At 47.5% G+C, this 27,059-nt stretch overlaps 1 protein-coding gene across 13 annotated transcripts in view; it reads right to left on the bottom strand.

Moving 5' to 3' along the window:
• The window catches only part of ZNF536 (zinc finger protein 536), a 488,422-nt gene that overhangs the window by 169,427 nt on the left and 291,936 nt on the right, over positions 1-27,059 (bottom strand). For all 13 annotated transcript variants that reach the window (XM_015123486.3, XM_028839572.2, XM_028839579.2 and 10 more), the window contains one exon: positions 7,556-7,708. In XM_015123486.3, the coding sequence (XP_014978972.1) occupies positions 7,556-7,708 (153 nt within the window). The remainder of the gene's footprint in view (positions 1-7,555; positions 7,709-27,059) is intronic.

Raw genomic sequence — 27,059 nt, 5'->3', positions numbered from 1 at the left:
TCTGGAAAGAAGAGTTTTGCTAGAAAAAGGCATAATGAAATTAAAAAGCCGCAGTTCATCATTCCAACGGATTAATGAAATTATTGGAACTGCCATACAGTAAGCCAACTTCCCACTGACGTATGGCATGAGATATATATTCAGCTTTAAAATATCATTGATAACCTCTCCCAAGTCACTGTATCATCCATTTTTAGAAATATACGACCAGGTGGTTTAATTAGTTCACTGTACCTATTTTTACATGGTCATGTCTTTTATAATTCTGAGCCTCTACTTTGCTCTTGATATGTAAAAGGAACCCTCACGGTTCCAGGGAGTTATTCTAGAGCTATTTAGAGCAAGTTCCCACCAGCACCTCTCCAAGAATAACAGGTGGATTCATATTATTCTCTTTGGAAACCATTTTAAGGTTTAAGACGTGATTCATGCTTCTAATTTTCTTTTTTTTTGGTTTTAGTTTTTTGCTAAATCTCCAAAAGTGCTTCACTTTTAAGTTGAGCAACTGAGTATTTTCCTGTATTTGCATCCTCAATTTGATATTTATTTAGTCCTTCTCCATGTCTTTACTTAGTTAACACCAGGAGAGATAAATATGGTGGTGTCTTTGCAGCAAAGCTTCAGTACATTAATATAAATTGTACACTAATTCCCCCAAAGCATATATATGTTGTAAACCTGAAGACTTTTCACACAGCTGCTTATTGCTAAACAGTGCCTTGTCCAGAAGGGGACAATCTGTGTCTCTAATTGCTGTCACTGAAGCCCAGATTCATTATGTGACTTTCCCATTAAAATGTGAGCATTAATTTGTATAATGAAATATCACCCACTGCAGTGTTCATTAGCCATGCCCTACTGTATACAGCACATTGTTAGCTACCTAGAAACTGTAGTTAATTTCACTAATGGATATTTCCCTACTTAGTGTTTGGTAGGAAATTTATACTGTAACATTACCTCTTCAACTTTTAAGGAAATTTAAATTCAATCAATTATTTTCAACAAAAGTTTAGGATGTCATTAAGGCAGGAAAAGCAAGGATCGGGAACCGAGGAGGAATAAACCGGGCTTTTAGTTCATCTTGGAAATAGAAAAATGATGGAATTTTAATTCAAAACAAAAAGAAAAAAAGACTTATCTTCTTTTGGAGATTTTTTTTTTTTTAATTTTTTCATCATTACTCAGGTGGCTGCTCCCCCACTAATGGCAACAACATGTGCTCTCCTTTTAGAAAAGGAAATGAGAAGAATACCCATTTTAACCGATTCCTTTTTGAAAATATGTGCAAGGTGCTTTTATATTTACTCGGTGTGTGAAAACAGCCTGGTTACCTTACATAGAAGCATCAAAGGTAAGAGACGTAGACACCAGCCATAAGGCACCTGGACGGGGCCGGCTGAAAGTTCCATTTCCACCCATGTTTATCTACCAGCCGCTGCTCGGGAAGCACTTTGAAGATGAAAGGTGGTTTCCACCGTAGCATGAGAAGTTTATCAACTCTGTCATGCTGGAAGTGATTCCACTCCCACCCACACCCACCCCGTTTCCATCCCAGGAGGTCAGAGCGCCTCCACATGCCACAGTGACCAAGCCTCACCACTCCCCTAACCTTGCTGTGCTAGTGGTGAAACCCAAGCACGTGGGGCCAAGGAAGCCTGGCCTAGGGCCAGTCGCGGGGGGGGGGTCAAGGAGGAGCCGGGGTGCACAGTACTTCCCTTTTAAATTCCCTGGAGGCTGCGCCAACACCACTTGTGAGTACAAGTCACTTCTTTCCTTCCTGTTGGGTATGGTGTGGACACACACTGTCAAAGAAATGTTGCATTAATTCCCTAAAACAAGCCAGAAATTCACTCAGAAAAGTAAAAAGTAGCAATACAGTGCAGCGGTGAGGAGAATGAGGTTCTGAATTAGGCAGATCTGATTATAGCTTTTAATCCAATGCTGGGCCACTCTGGGGGGGATAACTTCACGTCTCTGTCCCTGAGGCTCAGCGCCCTCCCCTGCAGCGGGGCAGGGGATGGAGCCTTGGTAGCTGAGGTGCTGTAGGGATGAAGGAGCGAGTTAATGCGCAGTGTCTAGCACAGTGCCTGCATGTGGGCGTGGACAGAACGTGGGAACTACCATCACTGTTACTGTGCTGTTACTCCATCCCCGCGGGCTGAGTTCTGTGTTCAGCCAGTTGCTGTCATGCTTTGTAGTCACAAGGCAAGATAATGCCCAGGTCTCCCTCCCTACACCCGACTGGGCGTGCAGTCCTTTGGGGGCTGCAAAGGAGAACTCCCTCCCATCCACAACCCTCTTTGGTCCTATAGGAAAGGGACAAGAATACAGGTGACGGCCCAGCCAGCATCCAGGGGCTGTGCCGTGAAGACAGCAGCCAGGAGTTGGGGGGTGCCGGGCGTGCCCTTCAGCCCAGTGCTGAGCCCCTCGTGACCGCAGCTTGAGACCCCTGGGAAACCACCACTGACTTCCCTGTGCGGATCCATTCCGACAAAGAGGTTCCCGACTCAGGGCTGGAACATGCGGCACATCAAAACCAGATTAATAAACCACTCGCAGAACTCGAGAGGGGGAAGAAACTAATGAGATTTATTTTTAATTAGTCCCTGAACTTTCATGCCTCCAAGTTTTCACGAGTGAAGTTGCTTATTACATTTCTCTACAATGGTCATTCCTTGAGACAACAACCCCATCCTGAAAAACCCACACATGGGAGAGCCGCCCTAGGGAACCCAGCCAGGAGTCCCACAGCCATGCAGGAGGTGCTCACCCATCAGGGGGCCAAGCCTCCCCCAGCCTTTCAGGGATCTGTCAGCATCTGCCTGCTTCCTGTGCACACAAAACAGATACATCAGACCCTCCAGAGTACCCCCAGGCACCTGGCTTCCCAAGGTAGGGCGCAGGGAGGGGACGTGGAGGGAAAGAATGGCATGTGCGCATGGAGACCAATCCTGAAATGATTTGCCAACCTCTCAGGAGACTCTGGGGACATGCGCCCTCCCCGTTGCATGTTACAACTAGATGTTTGCTGATGTATCTCTGTGATGGTTAATTTTTGTGTCAATTTGACTGGGCGGCAGGGTGCCCAGATATTTGGTTAAGGATTCTTCTGGATGTGTCCGTGGGGGTGTTTCTGGATGAGATGAATGTTTGAGTGGGTGGGTTGAGTAAAGAAGGTGGCCCTCTCCAATGTGGGTGCACCTTGTCCAATCCGTTGAAGGCGTGACTAGAACAAAAGGCTGAGCGAGGGGGAGTGCGCTTGCTCTGCCTGGCTGTCTTTCAGCTAGGACATTGGTCTCCTGCATTCCGGCTCAGGCTCAGACTGGAATTTACACCATCAGCTCTTCTGGGTCTCCAGCTCACCAATTACAGATTTTGGATCTTAGGACTTCTCAGCTTCCATAATCACTTGAGCCAATTTCTTATAAATCTCTTGTGTGTTTCTGTGTGTCTCTGTGTGTGTAGCATATCTCCTTCTTTTCTTTCTTTTTTTTTTCTTTTCTTTCTTTTCTTTTCTTTCCTTTTATAGAGATGAGGTCTCACTACATGGCCCAGGCTGGTCCTGAACTCCTGGGCTCAAACAATCCTCCCACCCCGGCCTCCCAAAGTACTGGGATTACAGGTATGAGCCACTGTGCCTGGCCATACATACATTTCCTATCGGTGCTGTTTCTCTGGAGAACCCTGACTGATGCAATCTCCTTTCTGAGCCTGCAATAACTGGCTCTGAATTCGAATCACAGACACTGCTGTAGAAGAAAAATTGCCCATATCCAGTGATTGGACCCTAGTCTGCCCAGGGTAATGTTTCCATGAGGAGAGAAGTTCTTCCCTCTCTGGGTCAAGCAGCCATCAACGTCTACCCTGCCTGGAGCCAGAGTGAGGCAGCCTCCAGGATCTGATGGCCTTGGGGATTCCCGAGGTCCTGCAGGAGCCTCTCCTTGGTCCCCTGTGGACCTGGCTGAAGCTTAGGGTGCACCAGAAACATCCTAGTGACTCATAGGCTCTCCTGGGCTCCCAGATGTTTCAGAGCAACCTGACTGGTGCATCTAGTCAGCACCTCTCCAATAAACAGGTGTAAGGAGAAGAGAAACAGTAATTGAGTTAATGCAGTGGGGAGAAAAAGGAGAGAGGTTTTATCCATTGATGTTACATGATCGAGACTTCCAATAAAGATGCAGTCGGACAGAAAAAATACAGAGAAGGTGCCACCTCATATCCCAATTAAAAATATATTTATTACACGTTGAGTTTTAAAATGTGCTCCTACAGGTCCATTGTTTAAAAACTTCAAAAAGATGGCATTTTGGAGCACATGTATTTTTGTTTCATAATGAGACTGCTGTCCTCTGGCCGTGTCATTTAGAAATACAAAAACTCTATGGTATTTGGAGCAAGGAGAGACATCGGGGCCAAAAGAGAAGGCAGTCAGGGCCTCTCACCAACTTGAGTCCCACATGAAATCACTTATTAACAAATACGTTGATTTTGATTTTTAATTACTTGTATAATCTACACTTTTACATTGTCATAATAGATGTTTATTTGGGTGATTTATAACATGTAACACTTTCTGTTCTATTCAAATGCACAAGTGTAAGCATTTTCCAGCTTCTTTGTTCTTAGATAAAAAGGAAATTGATCTTTATCTGGTTACCATTCTGCCTGTTACACAAGGCAAATGCTGCTTCCGAGGGGTGGTGGAGGTGGTGTGACGTTTCCATGGCTTCTTTCATTTTCTCTCTGATTCTAGGAAGTTTCCAGAATGCCTCTGTCCATGGCCCTATCTTGTCTCTCTCAATGTCTCTAAAGACTATGCCGAGGTTTGTGAAGTAGTTCAGAAACTTTAGTCTTTCTCAAGCTTGAAAACTGCGAAGAGCAGTAACCATTTGCTCTCTCCCAGGTTCCCCAGAACTTCCGTCAGCCTTGGCCCTAAGTTGCCTGGAAATATTCTGTGGAGTGTCTACTCTTACGTCCAGGGAAGCTGTCGGGGCTTGGGGCGACACGGTTAGCGAAGCCCCTTGTTGAGAGGCACCGCCATTCCTCACTGACTCTTACACTCTGCAAGGCCGACCTCACCCATGGAGAGCCACCACCTGGCTGGGAAACGTGGTCCAGTGTTCTGTATCGACATGAAATACACAAGACAAGCCTGGCCTGGTTTCCACACTCCTGCAGACAGCTTAAGGGTGAGTGCCCTATGGACCACCGCCCGTATCCTGGCAGTCTGCAGGTCCCCGCCCCACCCAACCACCACCACAACCCTGGCTCCAATCTGGGGAGGAAAATGGACATTAGCATCATCTGAGAAAACCACATGTCTGGGCTGACTGCCTTCGAGCCTGGTCACTTTCACCAATTGACGCAGGAATGCCTGGGTCAGCAAATACTTTCTGAGTGCCTACATGGGTCAGGCTCTGTTCTAGGCTGGGGATGCAGCTGGACAAACAGACACAGCCTTTGCTCTCAAGGAGTTCACATTCTAGTGCATGGAGAGAAACAACAACGAAATACAAAGACATGGTGTGTCAGATGCTGTGAGCACTATGGAGAGGTGACACAGGGAAGGAAAGGGGTCTAGAAAGTCCTGGTGGGGTGGGGGTGCACCGCCACGTGGGTGGGCCTCATAGAGAAGAGGGCATCAGAGCCAGACCCTGAAGGGGAAGCAGCAAGCCATGCAAGTATCTGGCAGAGAAGTTCAAAGGGCAAAGACCCTGAGATCAGAATACAAGGCCCCCTCCCTAAACTCCCGGGAAGAGGATCTTCCACTTTGTCTATGCCCAAGAAACCAGCGCTTGCAGCCTGACTGCCAGGCCGTGGTTTCTGATGGGTTCCTGTGTTCCCTGGGGAAGGGACCACTTTCCCTACAGCCCTTGACTCCTCCGTGCCACCTTGAACAATGCAGGGAAGACAGGAGGAGTCACTCACTTATTTGAGCATTTCTTCTGTCATTCAATCTTTCAAATAAATTCATCTGCCCCTACCGGGTGTAAGATGCCCTTGCAGACCCTGGGGTTATAGAAATGAGAGCAATTCAAAAGATGGACAATATTGCCACCTGTGCAAATCTTAGACACTGCTTGGTGGGAGACAAATAAACGATGAACCCCAACAGGGGTTATTTCTGAAACTGTTAAGTTTATAAAGAAGATAATGCAGGGGATGTGAGGGCTGTTTTAGGTGGGGTAGTCAGGGTCAGCCTCTCTGATTAGATCCCAGTGAAGCTAAGTCTCCAGAGATCACCTGCAGGAAGATTCCAGGTGGAGGGAGGGGCAGAAACACAGGTCCTGCAGCTGGAACAGGCATTCTGCATTGGAGGAACAGGAGGAAGGCAGACGCTGTTTCAGAAAGGTGCCAAGGATGAAGAAGGGGGCAGGATGGGGCCAGGGGCAAGGCATGGGCAGGTGGCATGAGGCCGTTTGGGAGAGTAGTGGGACCTGGAGGACCGTTTTAAAAGACACCTCTTTGGCCTGAGATGACTCCAAGGGAGGCATGCAGGATGAGCAGGGCCAGTGACTCAGCCCATGGCCGCCTGTGCCCATCTGTCCTCAGGCTTCCCTCAGTGTCAGGGAGATTTGTGGGGACCAGGTGAGGCTCCAGGTGAGGGGTTTCTTGTCTTCCCCAACGCAATGCCCACACGGCCCACATGCACTCAATATTCCTGTGCAACCCACAGCCTTATTGATTCCTTGGGAAATAAACCACAATTATTTTTGAAAATAGACGGCATATTTGTCTAGCCTCTGAAGCAGCTCATACTCCAATAGATAAAGTGTCAGGAGGAAAATCAAAGAAAATGGAAGTGTCCATATCTCCGATAGATTTTTTTTTTATATTGGCAATGTGCAAGCAACAAGCAGAAAAGCTAAAAAGGACGATGACTAAGGGACACAGAGAACTCCCTGTTGCCAGCCAGTCCTCGGCCGTTATGATGCCGAGACATGAGAAACCGCCAAAGGGGTGCAGCAGCCACTTGCCCCCCTTTGCCTAAGAGCATCTCAATCTCTCCTTTGAGGAGACACAGGGAAGAGTCACTTTTCCTCCACGTCACATGGAGTGATGGAGATTGACTCCAGCTGCCCTGTCCCAGGTCTGGGCAAGCAACGCAGGCCGGCCTAAGCCTATTCTACCTGGCTGCTTGGGGAAGTGGCTTCACTCCCTTCTACACTTAGGAAGGTTTGAGCTGAGACCCCATCAATGACACCTGGGAGACTGGTTCATACAGGGGCGTGGGGAGGGACCCCTTCAATACAGCAGAAGGAAACCATTAGCAAAATGCCCTAGAGGCTCAGACGTGACCCAGTTATCCCAGGCTGGGACCACCCGAGTCTACATTTACGAGTCCCTGCGTCATTTGCGAGGTGAATGTTAGTTAAGGGACGAATCAGGAAATGAGGGCCGCTTATGATCCACACAGTGGCGGCTAGACAGGCCCAGGGAGAACCTTCCAGACTTAGTGACCCACACAGTTGTGGACCTGGGCCAGAAAGCAGGCAGGACAGGGCCTCCTCCTCCTCTGGGCTGTGCCCCTGGATGCACTCAGACTTCTCACCTGTGTGTATCCTCAGGTGCACCTTAAGGTGATGGGATGTCCGGAAAGTTTTCCCACAGTACGGGCAGTCCTTCATGGCCGAGCCCAGGCTTCTGTCGCGAAGCAGCGCCGGTTGCTGGACGCCGGCGGATCTCCCAGCCTCCTCGCCAATGTCTGCAGCGAAGGAGAAACGTTCTCACATCACTTCAGCACATGTCAGGAGTTGTTCGCACCAAAACTGCTAACACCACACAAAGTTAAACATGTCAATACTACACCTGTCTATTTCATTCTTTAAATCTGACAGAATGCTGACAATTCATGTATTTTCTTGTTATTCTCTTAAATTATTTCATCTTTCCTATCATCATTTTAAGCAGCATATGGTACCTTTATATTGAACTGAATTAAACAAGAAAAGAAACAGCTGTGTCAGCAGCTGGTTTGATTTCTTCTTTTGCTTAGTTCCTATTAAATATTTTTTTTCAAAAGTTTAAAAATGTTGGTGTTTGTTGAATCTGATTAATTTATAATATGGACTCACTGTAGAGTTCACTATAAGACTGAAATCATATTTGCATTATAGCAAGCAACAAATTAAAAAAAAATGTGTGTCAGCTGAGTCCCTAAGACATGCAGACATATGGCTATTTTGGGACAGGAAAGAAAATTATCCAAAACTGATCATTTCTTCCTTGTAGAGTCTTGTATCCATCACTGGCTGGTGTAATCTCATGAAAGGGAGAAGAAAAAGTATGGAAATGTGATTCCACAATTAGCCCATGATAAACATATAGTGACATATTCAAAGTCATATGCAGAGACTCAGCTGCAAAACTCCCATAAACTTACAGCACTGCAGACACATCTTTTTGCAGTGACTTGAGAACTTCCTCTGTCAAGTATCGATACAAATTTTCCTTCCTGCTGTTATTTGTTATGTAACCCAAACCATTAGAAAACGGAATAAAATTTACATATGGCTGCCTTCTGCAAAGAAATTGTGGGACATAATAGTAAATAAAACTGGAAAAATGTCTAATGGTTGGAGGATATGTTATTGCAACCCCCGAGGACTGACATCACACTACCAAAGAGATGACAATTGGGAACTCAAGGAGGAGAAGCAAGAGAACCTTCTCTGGGCTCACTTTTCTTCCACAGTCGTGGACCTCCCCGCAGAGCAGGAGTCTGAAGGCCTGGCCCAGAATCTAAGCTCCTGAGGATAGTGGGGTCCTCACCATAGCTTCCAGCCCACACTCTAGGCCTCACGGTAAATCCCACGAGGAGAACAAGGGAACATTCTGGGGTAATGAGATCTGCGAGTTCTACAGAGATTAATAAATAAGATCTGTGCCTTCCAAGCAATGGAAAATGCAAACTCTTTTTACGTCTCAACGTCTGTTCCTGGTGTTCTCTGCTAACAGCCAAAAAAGGGACAGACTTGTAGACCATGAGAAAGATGAAGGCCAACACATTCAATTCTTTTTTTTTTTTTTTTTTTTTTTTGAGACAGCGTCTCATTTTGTCACCCAGGCTGGAGTGCAGTGGCACAATCATAGCTCACTGCAACCTCAAACTCCTGGGCACAAGTGATCCTCCTGCTTCAGCTTCCCAAGTAGCTGGGATTACAGGTGCAGGCCACCATGCCTCGTTAAGTTTCTATTTTTTGTACAGACAGGGTCTTGCTTTGTTGCCCAGGCTGGTCTTGAACTCCTGGCCTCAAGCAATCTTTCCATCTCAGCCTCCCAAAGAGCTAGGATTATAGGCATGAGCCACTACACCAGGTCTCACACATTTAATTCTTATTTGAGTATTGACTCTAAGCAACTGTGGAAACCCTTGGCTTGGAGCATTCTCTCTGCAGTTGGATTGTGTACGACCGTATCATCACCTGGGCAAAGTTATTTATATTTGAAATCTCACTTCAATCTTATTCTCCCCAACTCTTCTAACCATCATTGGAGAGCTATTCAAAGGGTATAATTACCTAGCTTTTTTTCTTATAATTTTGCACAAGTAGGAAGTTAGGCTCATCCACATCTAGAACTCAAAGTCACTCCACCAAGCCCTAGATTGTGGTTGCCCAAATAAATGTGGAAAGGCCCCCAAAGACGGCTGATTGATCAGGGCAAACAGGCACAAGAGAGTGTTGCAAAGTCACCATCCGACAAATGCTCTACATACAGTCACAGTGGCTCTATGTCCTGCAGGTTGAGTCTACCAGGAGCTGCTGCCAGAGGGAGTGATGACCAGATGTCATTTCCAGCCAACCACACCCTAGCTTTAGACAGTGGGAAGGCCATCTCCTTCTACCTCTCTCCCGCTCCCACACACCCCAACCCTGAGCATGCTGCATTTGCCCTCCCGGCCTCCCTCAGCTTCCCTTTTGCTGGGATCATAAAGGTCAGTTTCAAACAATGATGAGCTTGATTAAAATTCTGCCCAAGTGCTCCTGGCAACATAGTTGAGATAGCCAATTTAAGTTAGGAGGCCAATCACTGTTGATTGGAATTATAAGCAGGACTTAGGTGTCCTGGATGTTGGCTTCAGGATGCAGGTAGGCAGGGGCAGGTTTCAGAAGTGTAATTCTTGGGCCGGGCACGGTGGCTCATGTCTGTAATTCCAACACTTTGGGAGGCTGAGACAGGTGGATCATTTGAGATCAGGAGTTCAAGACTAGCCTGGCCAACAGGGTGAAACCCCGTCCCTACTAAATAGACAAAAGCTAGCCAGGTGGTCGTGGTACGTGTCTGTAATCCCAGCTACTCGGGAGGCTGAAGCAGGAGAATCGCTTGAGCCTGGGAGCTTGGGAGGTTGTGATGAGCTGAGATTGCACCACTATACTCCAGCCTGGGCAACAAACAAACAAAAAATGTGTAATTCCTGCAGAGTCGCCTGTGGCATGATCTGGACCTTCCCTAAAGCTTCTTCCAGAGGAGTCCGCCAGAGAGCAGTAGCAAGGAACCGCTATGGAATAAAGCTGCAGGAGAATGTCCTCATGTTCTCACTTACAAGGGGGAACTAAGCACTGGGTACCCAAGGACACAAAGGTGGGGACAATAGACACTGGAGGCCAGGTGTGGTGGTGCACACCTGTAATCCCAGCACTTTGGGATGCTGAGGTGGGCAGATCACTTGAGATCAGGAGTTCCAGACCAGCCTGGGCAACATGGCAAAACCATGGCAAAACTAAAAATACAAAAATTAGCTGGGTGTGGTGGTGCATGCCTGTAGTCCCAGCTATTGGGGAGGCTGAGGCACAAGAATCACTTGAACCTGGGAGGTCAAGGCTGCAGTGAGCCGGGATCACGCCACTGCATTCCAGCCTGGGTGACACAGCAAGATCCTGTCTCAAAAAATATATATGGACACTGGGGATTCCAAAGGCAGGGGAGGTAGGGAGGGGGGCAAGGTTGAAAAATTGCCTATTGACCACTGTGCTTACTACTTGCACAGCGAGATCATTAGAAGCTCAAACCTCAGCATCACGCAATATACTCGTGCCACACACCTGCACATGTACCCCTGAATCTTCAAAAAAAAAAAATCACAAAAAAGAAGACACTGCAGGAGAAATGAGGGAGGGCATATTTCTCCTGGAGCTTTTGGGAAGGACTTGCCCAGGCCACATTACAGATAAAAATAGCAATACGGCCGCTCTGCACTGTGAACATTTTGCAGAACATGAGGATGAGCCCTGCCTCATTATACATCACTCTAAGTGACGGCCTGTATCTGTTTTCCTTTTATCTTTCTATCTTGGATATGTGTGGCCCAATAAAAAGAATAAATTTGTAAGATAAACAGTTTTCTTTGCAGATTTAAGAGTCTAATTTTTACTTCACAAAGAAAAGGGTTTTTTTTTTTTTTTCTGGAGGGCCAGAAGGCCTATGGCGTTTACGCTTAGACTAATCCTTCTGGAAAATCATGCTGAGAGGAGATGAAGGGCAATTGTGGGTGGTCCCAGGAAGTGTCCAGAGAGGCTGAAAGCCAAGCGCAGTGAAGGCTGGGGGGTGAGTGCTGGTGGGACACCCGCAGGGCACTGTGTGTGAGCTGCAGCCTGTGCCAGGATGGGTGCTAGTGAGGATGTGTGTGCTGAACTCGGCCCAGCCCCAGCAAGAACCCAAGAGTGTCGTTCAGAGGGGAAGGTGCGGCTGCTCTCGAATTCCTTCTCTACCCCGAGTATAAAAGCACTGGCATCTGCCCCTCTGCAAACTGCAGGACGGAGTCCCATCGCTTTGCCTGGCACCCCATACCGTCAGGTGGAGAAAGCAGTCACTGGTTTATGTTGCAGACAGACCAGCCCTTCCCCAGACACTCCAGGAAGCAGGCAGTAGAAAGACAGAGGTATTGGCTGGGCATGGTGGCTCACATCTGTAATTCCAGCAATTTTGGAGGCCGAGGCCGGTGGATCATCTGAGGTCAGGAGTTTGAGACCAGCCTGGCCAACATGGTAAAACGCCGTTTCTACTAAAAATACAAAAATTAGCCAGGCGTGGTGGTGCGCGCCTGTAATCCCAGGTACTCAGGAGGCTGAGGCAGAAGAATCGCTTGAACCTGGGAGGCAGAGGATGAAGTGAGCCGAGATCATACTGCTGCACTCCAGCCTGGGGGACAAGAGCAAAACTCCATCTCAAAAACAAAAACAAAAACAAAAACAAAAAACAAAAAAGAGAGAGAGGTATTACAAATATTGCATCTGTGATCCTTTGTTAAACCTTTCGTGCATTGGTTTGAGATATTTTTTTTTTCCTTCCCTCCTATCCGACACTTTCTCCAATGTGCTGGGTAGACTGAAGGCAGACATGTGGACAGAGGTCAGCCTCAACTCTGCCATCTGTTCCTCCCTGCTCATCTGTGAAAGGACAGACCCCTGCCAGCTCCTAGAGACTGAGATGTCCCTAGAGGGGACCTTTGGCTGCAGGCGGGGAGGCCCTCTCTTTCCTAACGCACCCTCAGCCTGGGTGTGCTCTGGGCTCCCACGTGATAGAGAAACAGCTGAGAAACAGCTCCTGTGACCCCTGTTTATTTTCTTGACCCCACTGAATAATATGGGATTATTTCTTCAGAAGTGGGTGCCTTGCAGGGTTACAACAAATAATATTCCAGACAGACACAGGCCATATTTGCAACCCTCCTAGACTGTAGCCAAGGGCAAATGCGTTGAAATAGGCATCAAAAGCTCTGCCAGCTTTCTCCTCTGCCCATGCCTACAAGCTGAAAGTGACTTGCTAAAGAAAAAGGAGGTGGATCCAAGTTTTTTAAAGGTATGTTACCAGGAACATGGAGACATCACGCAACAGGCCTTCCTAATTTTGTCTTCTCAAGGTCAGCAATGTTGTCTACATGCCCATTTGCTTGTTCTTATCCTCCGAGTGAGTCTACGGCAAGGTTGGCCTCGATCAAGGTGACATGAAGATGCATGCTTTTCCTAAGTATTCAGAGGAGGGGGTGTGGCCTGAAGGAGTTGGGGAGATCAAAATGGCCAGGGATCATTTTTGAATCCTCATCATCCACTGGACCACAAAGTGGCAGTACCAGTTAGACAAAGAAACAGATGCTTAGAAAGACAAACAACTTCTCAAAAGTTAAAGCCCCAATACTTAGAAAACACTGTCACCACCTGTCTGAAACCGCCCCTGAGGTTGGCTATCTTGCTGTATACAAACATGATTTGAATGGATGGGTGCCTCAACACACATTTAACCTTATTTATGTATAATATCTTCGGGATATTAAAACTTTTTTATAAAATGATTTTGTACTTGAAGGGCAGATATCCCCCTAGATTCTCTCTAAACACTGAACTTCTTTGTATAATAAAACAGCCTTGTTTTCCAAAAATGCTGACTCAGGCGTTAGGAGGCAAAATCTTTTCCTCCCAGGTCCCTAATATCCAACTGTTCCAAGCAAGTCCCTTCACCCCTCCCCTCGCCCTTGGTTCCCAACTGACCCTCAAGGACTAGACCTCTGGGTCCCGCCATGCTGAAAGAGTTCCAAGCCTATCCCAGGCTGTCTCTGCCCACTGCCTTTTTTTTTGACCTCTCATTCTCCCCGCTGACCTCACCCTACAGCCAAAGAAGATACGACGTTGGGTCTTAAAGAGGCAAGAAGAAATGACTGTAAAAAGGACAGCAAATGGTTGCTAACTAGTCCCTGGACCCCTACGTATCCCAACTTCTCTTACACTAAGCTGACGACAGGTGGTCAGTTTTGGCTAACAGATGAAGGAAATGAAGAGAGAGTGTGCCTGCACCTCCTCTGCCCCTCCTTCTGGGCCACAGTGACCTTGCAATGGAAGGATTGAGGCAACAGAATCACAAAATAGAGGGCACCTGGGTCACTGAGTCACCAGATGAATGACAGCCGACCCACATCACACTTTGTATGAATGAGAAATAAATCTTGGTTACATTAAGCCATGGAGATTTTGGGGGTAGCCATTATGAGAAAAGGTCAGAAATTGACTAAGAAGAGTCAATCCTCTACTGGTGAAGTCTTCCAGGTTTATATCCAGTCTTCCAGGGAGTCCAATTAACTCACAGAATGAGAGGGAGAAGCCAGAGATCTCTATCTCTGACCAAAAGAGGCAGAGTGAGAGGACAAAGAGAAAGGAAAAAGTGGCTTCTTCTTATATTGCACATGGATTCTTGGTTCTCACTTCATCCCAACTCGCTGGCAGTCTTACCCTTCAGATGCCCAGAAGTACATTTTAGAAAGACTTCCATTAAAAAAAAAATTATAACGATGATGCTGTTGGGAATGATGGTGGTGATGGTGAGGTCTAAGCCATGACTGGAGAGTTACCCCAGCAACCACGCATGGGTAAGGTGACTAACTCTGTGAACAACTTGGCGCTTACTACGTTTATGGCATAAAATGCCATGATATTTTAATTTCTATGGAGCTTCTAGTATAACAGTAAATACATTTTCCCAGATGAGTTGTCAGTTAACTCTGCAAGTGTACCTTGTGCAAAGAACGTCTCAAAATCGCAGTTCTCACTTCATTAATGAAGGAAAAAAAACATTTGTGGAGTCTAAGGGTTGAAGAAGCAGTTCAGCGGGACAACAACCACAAAAAGTCACACCTTTCTTAACATCCTTGCCCACGTGTACCAGGGCTTGAAGATCTTTTCAGGAGCAAGACAATACCAACACCTTGGGGAACGTCCAAAGGAATGTAAGGCTACTCATAAAAGCTTACCACTTCCCTTATTTTGAAAACTTCATAGACTCAAATAAAGCAATCATGGCTGGCCCTTCAATTTTTAAAATTATTTTAAATTAATGGTATGCGTGAAAATTGTAACATTACTGTAAACAATTCTACCTAACTCTTGGAAGACATAACGCATGCCTCGGGTCAGTATCAATTTGGTGTCTCTGGTTGCATCAGAGTCCTCAACTTTATGATGGCCAAATATAGTCATGTTAAACAGTTAAGTATTCTTATGGATTGGTGAACGTATTTGTTTAAATAAAGAGCTATTTTAGAAAACAATGTCCACTTGTGAGGAGGCAAAAGGCAGCTTGCTCTTGGGTTATTGCTCACGGGGTCGGGATTGGACCTCACTGGCGAGCCCTGGGACACGTGAGACATAGAGGTGGCATGTTTTCCATGTTGCCATGTCTCACCCTCTACCCAAACTCAAAACTGGGCAGAGCTTCATTTGCTGGTGGCAAGAGAGGATTTCTGGAACTGGGGAATCAGGTCGTCAAAAGGCTAATTTCTTAAAAAACAAAACAAAACAAAATAAACTGAGAGGCTCAGTATGGTGGCTCATACCTGTAATCCTAGCACTTTAGGAGGCTGAGGCAGGCAGATCACAAGGTCAGGAGTTCGAGACCAGCCTGGCCAATATGGTGAAACCCCGTCTCTACTAAAAATACAAAAATTAGCTGGGTGTGGTGGCGGGTGCCTGTAGTCCCAGCTACTCTGGAGGCTGGGGTAGGAGAATGGCGTGAACCTGGGAGGCGGAGTTTGCAGTGAGCCGAGTTCACACCACTGCACTCCAGCCTGGGTGACAGAGTGAGAATCCATCTCAAAAAAAGAACAAGGGAGATATATAAGACACTAGGATTTCAAATACCTTCTCTAAGGCAACATTTTGATGAGTTAAGTGAAAATGAATCAGAAACACATGGATTACATTTTCCTTAAAATATACCAAGGCTTCAAGATCAAGAACTGTGGGCCAAATGTGTTTCTGGTTTTCTCAAGCCCTGAGCCCGTTCTTAATTTCGGTGGAGTCTGTGAAACTCCCTGCTGGGGATTGGGCCACCCATGGGGTCTCTGCCCTCTGGCACCATGTGATGCTGCTGTGACAACATCCCCTGTCATCCGCAGACCGCCACATCTTGCCAAGGCCCCAAGGGGTGGCTATGGGCTGGCCGTGGGCAGGTGCTCTCAGTCCCCAGGCTAGAGACTGTAACCCTGGATGCAGCAGGCAGGGTTTGATTCACAGAATCGACCTGGGACAAGCCATCAGGTGTGACATGTCTCTCTGGGCTCTGCACACCTGTCTCTTCTCTCTGGGACAGGGACAGTGGGCTGGAGCCCACCCCAGAGACCATTAGTGTGGATCAGTGCTGAGCAGGGTCACCTAAGAACCTGGCCTTGGTGAGAAGACCCAGGTAGGAGAATGAGTCTGAAAGATTCAGGCCGCTGCTGTCTCCTAGGAACAGCCTCTGGTTGTGGGCAGGGCAGGGACCAGCTACTCATTTCATTGCTTTTTAGAATAACCTCCAGCTCTGTCTCAAGATGTCCAGGTGGCCTCCCTACTGCTCTAACCTCATCCCAACCCCCCAACTGCACTCCAGCCCTCACCTTTCTGTTCTCCTCCAAGGCTGGTTCCCAAATTTCTGTTCTCCTCCGAGGCTAGGTCCCCTTCTCCAGTAAGGCTTTGCTCCTGCTTCCCCTCCCCCTGGAATTCTTTTTCCCTAGAATTCTCTTCAGAGTTTTATGTAAAAGTCACCTCTCTGAGAGAGATTGTCTCTGATAGCACTGTTGGAAGGAATCTCCCAACCCCCAGTTCTCAGCCCATGTCACAGTCCACGTTGCCCTTTGCAGACAGTTAGCTGACCTGTGTATTAAACTGCTCACTGCGTGTCCCCTTCCTAGAATATCAGCTCCAGGAGAACAGGGACCAGGCACTATGGCTTCCTGTGACATCTCCAGGATGCGGGAGGTCCTCAGCTCATAACAGGTGCTTTATAAATACGTTTTTCAACAAATAAAAGCACCAGGGAAGGCAAGCAAGTTGGAATTCAGATATTAAGACCAGTTCCTGACTGTGAGAGGGAAGCTATTTGAGCAGCTGGAGGAGAGAAATAGTCCAGGGCACCGTCAAAACATCGGAAGTGCTCCAGAGTGCTCAGCGCATGCAGGGGCTGGAGTTGGATGACTGCAGTGTGGGGAGACCTGGGGATGTTCAGAGAGGCTTCCTGGAGGAAGGGGCCTCAGGGTGTCACCCAGTTCTCCCTCCATCCAGGTGGAAGGAACCACAAACACACAATTATAATCAGCAAGGCCACAAGTGAGCTCCTTAGAAAACAAAAGTGTGAGGCCCCTTTCCCCGTTTCATTTACTCAATTCCTGGTTAAAAACGAAGATCTGACTATCATAAGGAGAAACGACTTCACATAAGCATAAAGAGATATTCGCCCATAGAAGAGCATAGTGAAACAGATATGTTTAATGTAATCTATGATCCAGTTACTATTATAATTATAATAAAATATGTGTTATGCCTTTGTTTTTTTTAATTTAAATTAAGTACTCCTTTCTTTAAACAAAAAATGAAGAAAATTATAGTATAAGCTTCTACTTTCAGTAAAGCATAAATTCCCAAAAGATGTCTATGTAATTTATTTTCTCAAGAAAGAAAAAAAAAAACACTATAGCTTTTAAGATCCTCTTAAGATAATTTACAGCCCCTCCTGTTTGGGTGGGGGCGGGGGAGGGGAGAAGATGGAAGATCTGACTCCAGGAATTCTCACCTAAATGACACCAGGAACAAGCTGGACCGATCTTTTTTAAAATGCATTTGGTCAGTCGCTATAACTTGTGGAGTTGAGTTTTCTCCTGGGAATTGAGCACATTGAAAGGAGCAGGGATGATTTGGAGATAACGCCTCCCCTAGAGACGTGTCTTGCCATATTCTCTTTTAAACAAAGACGACATCTTGAGCACCTTGCAATATCTTTCATTTAATAGTTGGCAGAAGGCAAGTCCCTGATGAACGCTGGCCTGTGTCTTTCTCTTTAACCAGCCAAGTGATCCAAGCTTTTAATATAGCCGTTCCAATTATTGTAAAAGTCATCTAGTACCTTATAACCACAAATATTGACAGTTTATTGCACAACACATTCCTGACATTTGAAGGTCACACCATACATAATACATACTCTTTTATAAAAGTGTCTGCAACAAAGAGATACATGATAAACAATTACCTCTCCCAGCCTGTACGCATGTACAGTTTGGGGCTGACTTGAGGTTGCACGAGAGACACACACACCATTTTAAATAATCTATTAGGGCGGCATGGAGGCATTTGTGATGGATAATTATGAAATGGCTTATGTGCATGCCGCCGTCGGATTGGCTGGCCAGGGCATGGGGCGGGGGCAATGCCCCTCGGTGGAGTGCATGTCACAATGCCTCTGTACCACGGAGAACACAGCCTCACTTCACAACCGGATTTTGCCCCAAAGCCACTAAGCGTAACAGACTCACAAACACGTTCTTGTTTCTCATATTGAAAGAAACTTTAAAAATCCACCAGGCCCAGTTGGGATGCCTCCTTAGCCTACAGTGGTCCCTCAGAGAGGCACTGACCACACCTGTGGTCACACAGCCACATTACCTCTCCCTGGGGCTGTGGCATCCAGAGACCCTTGGCACTCCAGCCCTGACTTCAGCCCAGCACAAGGGAAGGGTGCCGGACTGCCAGGTGCGGGCATTAAAAAAAAAAAAAAAAAAAAAGATCAGAGTCTGAAAAGAGTTCCACAAATCTCCGCTGAAACTGAGAGTACCCAGGAATCTCTGGAGGAAGCATTCTGAGAGGGAAGCCACTGTCACTGTCCCTATCTCCAGAGGCTTCTCCATCTTGTCCCCACTTGTCCTTCCAGAGCTAAATCTGACAGACAGGTTCAGAAGACAAGAGTAAGCGGAGAGGTTTTGCAGTCCAAAAGCCTTCAGGTCAAAACCAAGTTCCCCAGGTCTTAGGCATGTAATCCTGGGCAAATTACATAACCTCTCTGAGGCTTGGTTTCCTTATCTGCAAAACAGGAATAGTCACATGAATTCACGTCTCAAAGGACTGTAGAGACTAAGATATATAAATCACTTAGCATGGTGCCTGATGGAGGTTATGCTCCAATTAATAGTGGCTTTCAACATGAATATTGCCAGAACAACGTGTCATATGTAAAGATGGTATGGGGAAGGGGCAGACCTGTGGTTTTAGCTCCAGGACTAGCCTCCTGGGTAGCAGCTTTCAGTGTTTGTGTCCCTGGCTGTCCCCCACTCCCCCCACCACCAACCCCAAGCCAGCTCCAAGCTATGGAATCAGACACATACAAAGTGCCAGCATGAGGGGACATGTTCCTTCCCTGAAAAGTCCAGGTTGGGGCAGCTCCTCCAAAGCTCTAAAATCCCAGGCAATCCTCCCAAGTTAACAGCGAAAAACAATTCAGGCTGCAACTGAGCTTCGCATAGATGACAATCTTTAATCACAGATGAAGCGGCAGGTCGTTAGAATCTGCACCAAACTCCCTTCCAGATGATACTAATGGCTGCGGTTTAAAATATATATACATATGTGCATGTATAAACACACACATATATATTTAGAACCATATTAAAATAAATAATCAACAAATCCTTAAGATAATCAAAAGCCCCTCCAAGAATAATTTTATTTGGATTTCCAGAACGAACATCTCAAAATTTAAGACAGGGGACCAAAATGATTTCTACAAGGATGACGTGTTTATTAGCACTAAATCCCAGGAAAGAGGGCTTCCTTAGAAAGAACACGTTTTTGCATCTGAAAAGCATGCCGATTAGGATGTGTGTGTTCCTTTAAGAAGCTATTCTGTTTTAGAGGGTCGCATGTAGGATAGGGCTCCACGTGATCAGGAGGTTGCTATGGTAAATATGCATTTTTTATTGAAGAGTAAACAGTGGCAGAAAACAAGTGTCAATTGCCAGCTCTGAAGTTACTGCCATTTTTGAGCTGCACTGACTTATCTAGCCCTTTTCGTTTGAGAACATATCAGATGAACACAATCCTTGGATCAATTAAAAAAATTTTTTTTGAATAAATGCTGAACCCTTCAATATCTTGTAGTAATAAATACTTCAGTTGAGATGAAAATTAGCTATACATATAATATATATATTTCCAGTTCTGCCGATCAGGCACAGGCACATGGATCTTTCTGGAGACCTGTTCCCAGCTGGTGGAATTCCAAAGGACAAAACCTTCAGCCTTGGCTCAGGCCACAGGGCAGAGGAGCCAAGGAGACAGCTGAGGCCACTCCACTGTCCATTGTCTTGGTACCTGCAGACCAACAGAAGCCCCGGGCGCTGCCCTGCGAATGGCCCTCCCGGTCCAGTGTTCGTGTCCCTGGCAGGTGTCCCAGGCTGCTTGAAGGGCAGTGTACTTTACCCAATACAACTGTGACACTTTTAGCTAAGTTTTCACTGTGCTTCCCCTTGTAGAGACTGAGAGGAGTGTGAATTTATTCCTGGTAGGTCCTGAGAGGCAACTTTGTTTTCCTCTGATATATCCACATGGGTGACCTTTCTTGATTATAAGTCAGGCCACATCACTCCCAGTTATCACCGCGGTTAGCGCCTGGTCCCATCTCAAGTGGCCCCCAACTGGCTTCTCTGCCTAGATACAGAGCTTGAATTTTGTTCTTCTTTGACACCAGCTTTCCTTCTAGCCTGTAAAGTGCAAAGGACAAGGGCTGAGGTTCCTCCTCCTCCATACCTTGCACGTGACTGGTGTCCAGCCAATGCATGCATGAATAAATGAACTGACCTAGCTCCAGGACTAGCCTCCTGGGTAGCAGCTTCCAGGAGGAAGGTCAAGTTTGCTTGTTCTTCTTGTGATCACAGACGAAAATATCAAGTCTGGCAAATTCTCAATGGGAACTTCCCGAAGTCTGGGAATCCCATAGACTAGTACGAAGAAATTCGGACCAGAGACAAGGATCCCAAGATGAGTGTGTCCTCCAACAAGCCCCCCGGAAGAAGCAGGAAGAATAGCAGCCTCTGCTTTTTGGGGAAGGGGAGCAGCAGGTAGCTGAGCAAAGTGTCCCCACAGCCCCCAGACATGTGTAGAGATGGCCCAATCCTCCTCAACACAGGGAGACACACGGGTCACTTTTAATGCTGCCTGAACAGGCTTGCCTGGGCATTCCAGCACCTCAAAACACCAAGGGACTCCAGGAGCCAAGTCTGATTCTAAACTCTGCTAGCACTGGCTCTGTGGTCCTGAGCAAAGCGCCAAAGCTTCATGAGCTTTCATTTCCTTGTTGGTAAAGTTGGATCACCGGAGAATGGTGCCTGTCACAGAGGGTCTGAGTGCTTCACGAGACAGTGGGCTTCCAAAGCTGCATGTACTTTAAACCCCGCATGGCAGAGCGGGAAAGCCACTGGCCTGGCAATGGCTGACTCTGGGATCCATCCGGTGTGGCCACTTCTGAGTTGTGTGTTTGTAAATGCCTCCTACCTTTGCCCAGCCTCCAAACACTGCCTATGACATGGGAATTAGGCCTCCTACTGTGCAATCTCGAACGAGATCCCATGGACAAAAGGTCATCCAGCAGAGTCCCAGTGGGTAGCCTCCCAACCCCACCATCTACAAGGTCTAAAATATAAAAAAGGTAAACCCGCATAAAACAGCAAACCAGCAGGTGGTGATCCATGTCATGGAGTTACCACAGGATCCCCCAAAATGGTCAGCCCCTCCCCCTGCACGATCAAGAAGGTTTCCTAGTGCCAAGCACCACTCAGCCCTGAGTAGGAACTCCATGTGGACATAACACATCTTCACTTGCTCCCACATTGCCTAACCCAGAAATTAGAGCCTAGTTGGCACTATCCTCCAAACATCCCTTTGAGGGCAGTAGGTGAAGGAGTGGAGAGGATGAAGACCTGGGGGTGTGTGGGCATTGGGATGACAGGAAGAAAGAAGCAGGCAGCAGAGAGAAGCTCAGGCCTCAGCATCCCATTGGTCTCTCAACATCTCCAAAGAGTGCCCCATTCATCCACAACTACACAGGTCCCAGGGCCCTTCAGTCTTACACGCTGGGGGTTTGCACCCGGGAGGCCCCCTGGCTGGCTCATGCCCTACCCCAGGAACACACGCCCTGATATTGAAAAAGAACTTCAGAGCTTCAGGAACTTGGGACTGCAATGTGATTTGAGAAATGTTTCCTCTCATCCCGAAATGCCTTAAAAATCCCAGAGCTGGCCCTACTGGCCCACTGGGCCAGAAATTTCTCTCTCTGTCAGACCTCAGAATCTCAACACATACTGTTCCCTGTTCCTGAAATGTAAACCCCAAACACTAGCCCCAGGCCCACCACCTGCATCTTGCCTGGTTAATCCCACTCATGCTTGAGGGTTCAGCTCCAATGTCATTTGCTCTCACCTTCCAGACTAAGTCAGGTCTGCCCAATCACCCCAGAATTTAACCTTCAGAACATTTCTCAGAGTTTGCACTGAGTGTATATGTGTGATTAATATCTGTCTCTGCCACCAAACTGCCGCCTCTTTGAAGGCTGGGATGGGGTCTGTTTTTCTCACTCTTGTGTCCCTAGAGCCTCCTGGTAGAGTGTGTTCAATAAATACTGGTGACTGACCGAATGAATGAATGAATGAATGAATGAATGAATGAATGGTGTTGGGGAGGGCTGGGCAACCTTCCACGATCATGCAATCTAAGGAGTCTGTTTTTTCTTTTTAAGTGCATAACTAGCCACCTCTGACCTGCCCTTCCAGGGTGCGGGGCCCGGCAGTGGGTCCAGGTGGCCTGTGTCTGTGAGCAGACAGGTTGCCGCAGGCTCTCTCCAGGAAGGAAGGCTGGATGTGGGGAATCTGGTGTCTGGTAGCCCAGGGCTCCATTCCCTTGTCCTCCATCAGTCCATCCCCCTCCTCCTGTGGCTGCAGACTGCAGCTCCTCCAGGCTCTCCTTGAAAGAGTGCAGGGCTCCCACTGCCAGAGCACGACCCCGTGGAGGGCAAGGAGAAGTCCGCTTGGTCTTCCCAGCCTCACCTGCCCCAAGGTGCTGTGCAAAGCTTCCAATCCCTCCTGCCACAGGGCCCTTCCCTGTCCACACGTGCCTCGGCCAGGGCTCAACATCCACTCGGAAATTCAATTCTATTTTGCAGCAAGGCTGGTGGCTCTTGGGAGCCCCACCCCAGAGTTGGGCTGGGGGAGGCAGGTGGTATGATTTGGGCCAATAGAACCTTGGGATGCGGTAGGCTGGGCAGGTGTTGGCCTTGAACCGTTGCTGGTGGAGACAGCAGAGTCCAAGCCTCGGGGCGGCACATCAGGCCATTCGTTCTGCCTGGGTACTTCTGCTGAGTCTCTGGGCCTGAGGAGAAAGTCCGCCCAGACATATGTTCTTGGGGGTGTCCTGCCACACAGATGCTCTGCGCGCACCACCAGAACAAGGAAGCAAACTTGGCTTTCCCATCTGGGTGCTGATCCCGGGATGTTCCATTCCCTCAGCCTGCAATCCAGGCTCTCCCATAGCTCCCCCATCTCTGCACCCCCGTCCCTCTGCCCTGGTTCACCCCTTTCCGGGCATCACCCAACGCTGAATGCCAAGGCTCACTTCCATGGCAAATCTGTGGTCTGTCTGGTTTACGGTGGCACCCCCAACCTTTAGCTAGGTGCCCAGCACATAGTAGGTGCTTATTAGGCACTTATTGAATAAAAGGTGATATCACATTGCTCAGTTCGATACCAGTGACTTTTCTTTTCATATGGAAAATCACTTTCTCCATTCCCCCAGAAGCCCTTCTGTACTAATATTCAAAGCGGTGCTGCATACACAGCACACATCATCCTGGGAAGCTAATTTCTATCCTATAATCGAGAGAGACAACTAAATGTTACAAGGTTATTCAAAACTCCTGCCCCTTATCCTCTGACTTCTCCTTCGGGGAAAATTGCACAGGAATACATTTCCTCATCTACGTGTTAGAGCACGGTTATAATCCACCTATCATGATTGCAATTTGGGGAATCAAAACGGAGATCCAACCCAGCACTGTGATCTACATTTTAGCCACATATATTATAATAAATTAAGTCAAAGAAGGAGTTTTGCATTAACTCTCGCTCTATTCCTTTAATACCCTATAAGAATACTGAAGCCACCTTTCGTAAGTGCTTGGCCCTTCCTGCCAGCTGCCAAGGGCTGCCAGGTTGCTGCTGCCCCTTCACCTGCAATAGGAGGTGACAGGGCCAGCTGCGGGGTGATGGCTGGACCGTGCTTGGAGCATTGACTGGATCAGGCTTCTGCACCCTGGGTTCAAAGCCACAGAGAGGCTGCTCTATTCACTGGCATGCAGAAGTTTCTGGAAAGAAGGAGATAGTTCAGGCAGCAGGCTCATGGGAGGTGCTAGACTGACCTCTGTAGATAACTCAGTGGACCTGGCAAAGGAGGGGGTAGGGACACGCTGGGCCCACCATGTTAATGACCTCGCCCCAGTCCTTTCCTATTTTGGGGCTTCCGTTTGCACTCCCAAATCATGGGATGGGAGCAGAAGACTCTAACTGAGATTGCAAAGGTTCAATCACACAGAGTTTTCATGTGCTAAATTTTTGTTGTTGTTGTATGTATGTATGTATTTATTATTTTTTTGAGACAGGATCTTGCTCTGTTGCCCAGGCTGGAGTGCAGTGGTGTGATCATGGCTCATTGCAGCCTCGATTTCCTGGGCTCCAATGATCCTCCCGTCTCAGCCTCCCAAGTAGCTGGGACTCCAGGTGTGCACCGCCACCCCCAGCTAATTTCGTAAATTTTTTGTAGAGACAGGATTTCACTGCGTCACCCGGACTATAAGTTTGTTTTTAACATTTACAAATCTGGGACATTTCACTCACACACAGACAGCATTTCCAGCTTCTCCTGAGAAACTGTGTTATCTCCCAACGCTGAGCCAATGGGCCCAAGGAGCAAGGGCTGATGGGCTGGTCAGTGGCTGCGTCCTCCCCACGGGGCCCCTTCCCCACCCTCGCTACCTGGCTGGCCCCTACCCCGCAGGCATCTCTCTGAATTTGTCATCTCAGCCGAGATGATCCTGGGCGCCCTTTCCACCTCTAAAAACGGCCTTAATAACCTCAGTTAGGCAAATAAAGCAGAAGCTTCCAGACTAATTCTCATAATTATGATGGGTCTATTATTTCAAAGCCAGTGATGATTGTGGGGTCAGGTACTCAGAGGAAGAGGGAGAGAAACAGACTTTCAAGTGATAGCAAATACCCTTTGATTTTTCGCTATCATACCAAATTGCATCCAGAAATGCTGAAACGTGTGCTCGGAATCTGAGTCAGATTTCAAAAAGGCCCCAGGAGGAAGGGCAGTGATCAGAGGAAAAGATGCATCAACCAGAGAACCAGGCGATGTAAAGATCACGTCCCAGGACTCGGTGGCTGGGCCTGAGCCAAGGGGACAGTGACACATTTCTTCACTGCTACACCGGCCTTGGGATCTGTCACCACACCTGGCCTTCCCCTATCTTCTCCAAGCTTAGAAGGCCCCACCTTCTCCTCCCTGCCTTCCAAGCGTTTCCCATCACCACTTCACTTCCATTGCCGCCGTGAAGCCTCGCCTGGCCTCCCGGCACGCTCCGCCTCTAAACCTTTTCGGAACATTTCTATACAATGACACGCTGCTTTGGAATGCTCACTAAGTTGTATCATGTGTTTTGATTCCAGCCTACTTACCAAGAGTACCCCATGGGTTTGCCTGTCTCGCAATCATCGACAGAGCCGAGCGAAGGGCTGGCCCACAGAGTCACTCAATGAACACATGTGGGTTGACCTTTCCGTGGTGAAAGGCGCCATTAACATCTCCTCCAGGGCTTTCTTCGTAGGGCTTCTTCAAGGAGAAAGAAAGATCCGACCAAGTGATGGAAAACACTTTACACTTTCTGGCCTCATTGTCTCACTTAAGTTCATGTCCCTAGTGTTGGCCTGAACATTGTCCTCTTCCCGTAGCCCCTGAGTTCATTCATTCAGCCAGCAAATATCCAGGTTCAGCGCCGTGGAGACACACACCAGGCCAGCTGGTCCATGCAGGGAGAGGCTGCCCAGGAGGATGGAGGATGGCAAAGGAGGCACCTGGGTCCTTCCTGGCTGATGTTTGCATCTTGTGGTGAGGTACCTAGTTCTTTCTATGGTTCTCATTTGTCTTAGAGCAATTAGACCACAGCAAACATGTCCACCCACTTATCCTTTCTGCCCTTGTCTCTCTGTGGATAAATCTCTGGGCCGATGTAGGATCCTCAACTGAGCACTGGGCATTCTTTTTTCTTTTTTCTTTTCTGTCTTTCTTTTTTTTTTTTGAGGTGGAGTCTCACTCTGTTGCCCAGGCTGGAGTATAGTGGCATGAACTCAGCTCACTGCAACCTCCGCCTCCCAGGTTCAAGCGATTCTCCTGCTTCAGCCTCCCGAGTAGCAGGGATTACAGGCACCTGCCACCATACCCTGCTAATTTTTGCATTTTTAGTAGAGATGGGGTTTCACCATGTTGGCCAGGCTGGTCTCAAACTCCTGACCTCGGGTGAACTTTGGGCTCCCAAAGTTCTGGGATTATAGGGGTGAACCACCATGCCTGGCCTAGAGCACTGGCATTCTTATTTTACTTCTGGGCGATTCCATTAAGAAGAAGAAGAAGGCCAGGAACAATTTTGTATCTGCTTCTACATTGTCCACTGTGGATTTCTGGCTAAGGGATAAGACTGAGAAAGCCCCCGTGTTTTACCAATGGCATCCTGAGGTGCCCTCCTGCTGCTGTGATCATAGAGCACTGTCTGAGATCCTACTCTGTCCCAACAGCACGGGACACTCCCCATGAGGACGATTCAGGTTTTATATCCTGAAGATGCTTCACATGCACCAGGGAGAGCAAAATAAATATACTGAAAATAACAGTGATAATAATAATAAAATCTGAACTCTTATCATAAACGATAACTACTTCAATAGCAGTTAACATTAATCGAGCATATTCTATGTGCTTTCAAAGCATTGTCTAAATGCATCCTCACAACAGCCCTGTGGGGAAGAAGTTGTTGCTATGTTTTGAGTTATTTTTTGAGACAGGGTCTCACTCTGCTGCCCAGGCTGGAGTGCAGTGGTGCAATCATAACTCACTGTAACCTTGAGCTCCTGGGCTCAAGTGATCCTCCCAACTCAGCCTCCCAAGTAGCAGGGACTACAGCTGTGAGCCACCACACCCTACTAATTTTTAGAGTTTTTTTCT

This window comes from Macaca mulatta, chromosome 19 (assembly GCF_049350105.2).
Source record: "Macaca mulatta isolate MMU2019108-1 chromosome 19, T2T-MMU8v2.0, whole genome shotgun sequence".
NCBI lineage: Eukaryota > Metazoa > Chordata > Mammalia > Primates > Cercopithecidae > Macaca > Macaca mulatta.
Note: the sequence above shows the minus strand (reverse complement) of the source record. Positions and strands in the feature narration are given on the sequence as shown.